We start from the raw sequence: 4408 nt of genomic DNA on the forward strand, positions 1-4408 counted from the left end.
CAGCTTTCATCCAGGAGTTAAACCACCACATTCGTCGCCAGGAGAACTAGATGTGCACGGGCATGATAAATCTGAATAAGGCTATTACCAGGATCACAGAAATGGAGGAAGAACTCAAGTCGACACGCGTTGGATATGAGGAGGAACTGACGACACTCGTGGAGAAGAATGATGGTCTGAAGAAGAAGCTAAAAGTATTCATGGGATTCCCCGCGACTGGAGGAGAAGACAACGATTGCACTTGCCCGGAGAACTACATCATCATCAACGACACCAACTCGGACCCAGACGATAGCGATGATGACTTTGTTGATGAAGACGGAGCAGATATCATGGAGTCTTCGACCGATCAATTTTTCTAGTCGACCACCATAATAGTAGTAGTATTCCCCCCATGTATATAGCATAGTCCGAGCACTTTTGTAACGATAGTTAGACCATTGTATGCCCTTGTTTGAATTGATTGAAGTGATATTGATTGCATTTGTCTCATGAGCATAATGGGTAGTGTTTTCCTCTATAGACCTCATTCTATTCTGTATTCTCATCTTTTCTAAACCCTCAGATGCCTCCAAGATGTGACAATGGATTTGCTTTCCCACCGGAGCTCACTCAGTTGATCCAGCAGCAGAATGGATTGATGCAGATGCTAGTCCAAAATCAGAATTAGGGGAACAACAACAACAACAACAATAACAACAACAACAACAACAACAACAACAACAACAACAACAACAACAACAACAACAACAACAACAACAACAACAACAACAACAACAACAACAACAACAACAACAACAACAACAACAACAACAACCCACCACCACCACCACCTATTGATCAGTTAGCCCGTTTCTTGAGGCTGAATCCGCCGGTGTTCTCCAGTAGCACCGAGCCGATAGTTGCAGATGATTGGCTCCGCAAGATGGGAAGGGAGTTGACCACTGCAGGATGCACAGATGTGGAGAAGGTGCGTTTTGCCGCACATCATCTTGATGGACCCGTAGCATCATAGTGGGAGAATTTCACAGCCACTTACCCCATCGACACTGTCACATGGGACCAATTTCAGCAGGCTTTCCATACTGCTTATGTTTCAGCAGGAGCTATGGCCATGAAGAAGCGTGAGTTTCACAACTTGTGCCAAGAAGGACGTACAGTTGGCCAGTATGTGGATGACTTTAGTAAGCTAGCATGTTATGCCCCAGATGACGTTGCTATGGATGCAGCTAAGAAGGAGAAATTTCTGGAAGGACTGAATGATGAGCTGAGCATGCAGTTGATGGTGGCAACCTTCAACAACTACCAGGAGTTGGTAGATAGAGATCTCATGATTGAAGGGAAGCAGCAGCAGATTGACAACCCCAAGAGGAATTATGGACAAGGGAAGTACAATTCTGGAGCTCAGCAGAAGCCTCGTTTTACCCCGAACTCGGAGGACCTTTTCAGCATACCCATGGAGGAGGGAGCTCGCACAACCATAGTTGATGTAGGGCGGAACCCTAGGGGCCGATCTTTCACGTTTGGAGTGGATCCTACGGAGAAACACGAAGAACGCACGGAAGATCACGAGGGAAATCATGGGGAGAACGAGAGAAACACTCAACCGACAAGAGATCGATCACACAAGCACTACTAGGGAAAAGCTTATACACAAACACTTACAAGTAGCGCGGGTTTATACCCCTCGCTACTGCTACTTACTAGTAGCGCGTGTTTTTACCCCTCGCTACTACGAAGTTGATAGTAGTAGCGCGGGTTTTTAACCCTCGCTACTACTAAGCGGTTTTTACCGTGCCCCCCTCGGACATGCCATAGTAGTAGGGTTATAAACCTATGCTACTACTTTGTGAATAGCTGTAGCGCTTGTCAGATGCCCACGCTACTGGTATATTCCCACACCACCCACCCCCGATCCACCCCACCAACCGTCCCACTACCCACCACTGTTTCTCTCAAAAAAAAGAAAAAAAACCCAACCCTCGATCCAGATCCCCTCCACCGCTGGCCTCCCTTCCATCTCCTCTCTTTTCCCCCTCCTCCCTTGCCCCGCCGATCCCAATGGCCGCCACGCACAACCGCCCCTCCACGCCCTCACGCACCCTCGCCCAGTCGCCGACCTGCTCCTCTGGAGGCGGAGGAACGCCTCCACGGTGGACGTCGCGGGCGCCACGCACCCTCGCCCAGTCGCCGACCTGCTCCTCTGGAGGTGGAGGAACGCCTCCACGGAGCCCGTCGTGGGCGCCACGCACCCTCGCCCAGTCGCCGATTTGCTCCTCTGGAGGCGGAGGAACGCCTCCGCGGCGGCCGTCGCGGGTGCCACGCTCATCTGGTTCCTCTTCGAGTGCGCCGGGTACAGCCTCGCATCGGTCCTCTCCAACACCGGCCTCCTCCTCGTCGACATCCTCTTCTTCTAGGCCAAGTCCGCCTCGCTGCTCAACAGGTCCGTCCCTGCGTTTACTCCCCACTTTGCTCTGCCTGGCGCCCGGCCTGCCCTGCTACTCCAGTCAAGAGCAGTGGCGGCTTCAGGATTTAATGGTTGGGTATTCATTGTAAAAAATATTTTCTCTAAATGCAATATATGAAGAAAACAGTACGACACTAGCAATTTTTCGATACATCTGACCACAATAATTATATAGAAATAATTTTACAATCAAGTAAGAATACATCAGTACCTTCTGATTGATTAATGATCAAAGACTGATACGCTACAAAGCTCCCGTTGTTTAACAACGGGGAGACAATTGCAGCGAGAACCACGCCTATTGGAGTTGATAATTCGCATTAATTTGGAGATGTGTTGCTGCTGCAACCCCTCACCAAGGTCTCTCTAGTGTTGATTCTTCAGTTGCTTGGGGTCTATGAGGGATCCTGCACGGCGTCGTCCTTTTTCTGTTCCTCTCTCTCTCTAGCTTTCGGGTGGGGTGCATTTTTATGGCAGCGGCAGCACTAGTCCCGTACGCGTGGTTGAGAGAGACATGGGCGTGCGTGTGTCTGAGAACGAGCAAAGGAAGGAAACGACCATGAACGTGTGATGCGCCTGCACTGTGTGGCCTGTGGGCGATGGGATTTAGTTTTGAAGTGGGCTGATATGTATACATATATTTTTTGTCCAGAAACATGGGTATTCAGCTGAATACAGGTGAATACACCTGCCGCCGCCCCTGGTCCACAGTAGGAGCAGCTCTAGTTCGAGATCTGATCCAGAACTAAACTGCTCCCCTGTCTTGCTATGGTCGTACACTCTGTGTCTACTGACGAGTATAGAATACAGATTAGCACCAAAATCAGAGTAGGTTCAGTCACGCAAATGTTGTATCACTTTGTCCAAACTAAAGTCATCCAGTCGGTTTGCTACAATTTATATTACTGTACTTCAGAAGTGTTGTAGAATTTGGGCCTGAGCACTTTGGAGTTTGGCTGTAGTTTGAGATTAATCTTCGGGAGATGTTAGATTGGGTTCAAGGATGGATCTGCCCATTCAGTGTGCAGAGGATTTTCTAATTTAACACTTGTCCACTAGTACATTAGTTATCATGAACCTACCTTCTCCCTTTTATACAAAGCAAAGACTAAGGCCTAGTTTGGCAACACAGTTTTAAGAAAATTGTAGTAATTCAACAAGCAATTGCGTTTGGCAAAAGACTAGTTTTTCTCTGTTTTGGCAAAACAGCCTATGCGTTTGGCAAGTGCTATTTTACCATAGTTTTGACTCATTGCACTAATCTCAGCTACAATCAGTTAGATGATCTGTGTGTAGAAACACCCGCCCAATGCAAACATCCTTGCCATGCACGTCTGGCCGCATACAACCGACAACTAGCTAGCTTTTAGCCTGCTGTGTACGAGTGTGCTTCAACCACGAATTGATCTACTCCACGAGCGAGCTTCATTCGAGTCATGTGTAATGGGCAGACAACAACCGGATATAAGGGTACAAGATCACTAGAAAAGTAACATGTGCCCAGTCGCCACCGCCGCCGGCCCTAGAAGGACTAATCACCTAACTAAAACACTAACAATCAGAAGATAGATTGAACTTCGTTTAACGGATATACAACATATTGAATTATTTTCTATTTGGTCTAATTGATATAATCATGTCTAATAGAGTTCACAATCTTTACTTTGAAGATCTGTAGCTAGACGTTTGAACTGTTGACATGCAAATAATTAACTAACTGCATGTCGTACTTGAATTACAGGTTTTTTGTTTTCGTCACTCCTTTGTTATATGGAAGAAGACTTCATGGTTAGCATTATATATTATAACACATTCATATAAGATTTTCTTGCCACTGTAAGTAGGAAGTTACTTTTTTTTGGTCTGTTTTTTTCTGCGGGGATTTTCGTCTGTTTTTCTAATAGTATATATGATCTTTTAGTCACAGTTCCAGTATTTTAG

At 46.7% G+C, this 4408-nt stretch overlaps 1 protein-coding gene across 2 annotated transcripts in view; it reads left to right on the forward strand.

Moving 5' to 3' along the window:
* The first annotated feature begins 1986 nt into the window (after nucleotides 1-1986).
* The window catches only part of LOC119363628 (leucine-rich repeat extensin-like protein 5), a 4491-nt gene continuing 2069 nt past the window's right edge, over nucleotides 1987-4408 (forward strand). Inside the window, exons 1-2 of one of the 2 annotated variants that reach the window (XR_005174180.1) lie at nucleotides 1987-2443; nucleotides 4209-4255. Coding sequence is in view for 1 of the 2 variants with exons in the window: in XM_037629004.1 (XP_037484901.1) it covers nucleotides 2062-2443 (382 nt within the window). In the remaining variant the exon portion in view is untranslated. The remainder of the gene's footprint in view (nucleotides 2444-4208; nucleotides 4256-4408) is intronic. The other variant, XM_037629004.1, reaches the window with a different exon arrangement.

This window comes from Triticum dicoccoides, chromosome 2B (assembly GCF_002162155.2).
Source record: "Triticum dicoccoides isolate Atlit2015 ecotype Zavitan chromosome 2B, WEW_v2.0, whole genome shotgun sequence".
In the NCBI taxonomy this organism is placed as follows: domain Eukaryota; kingdom Viridiplantae; phylum Streptophyta; class Magnoliopsida; order Poales; family Poaceae; genus Triticum; species Triticum dicoccoides.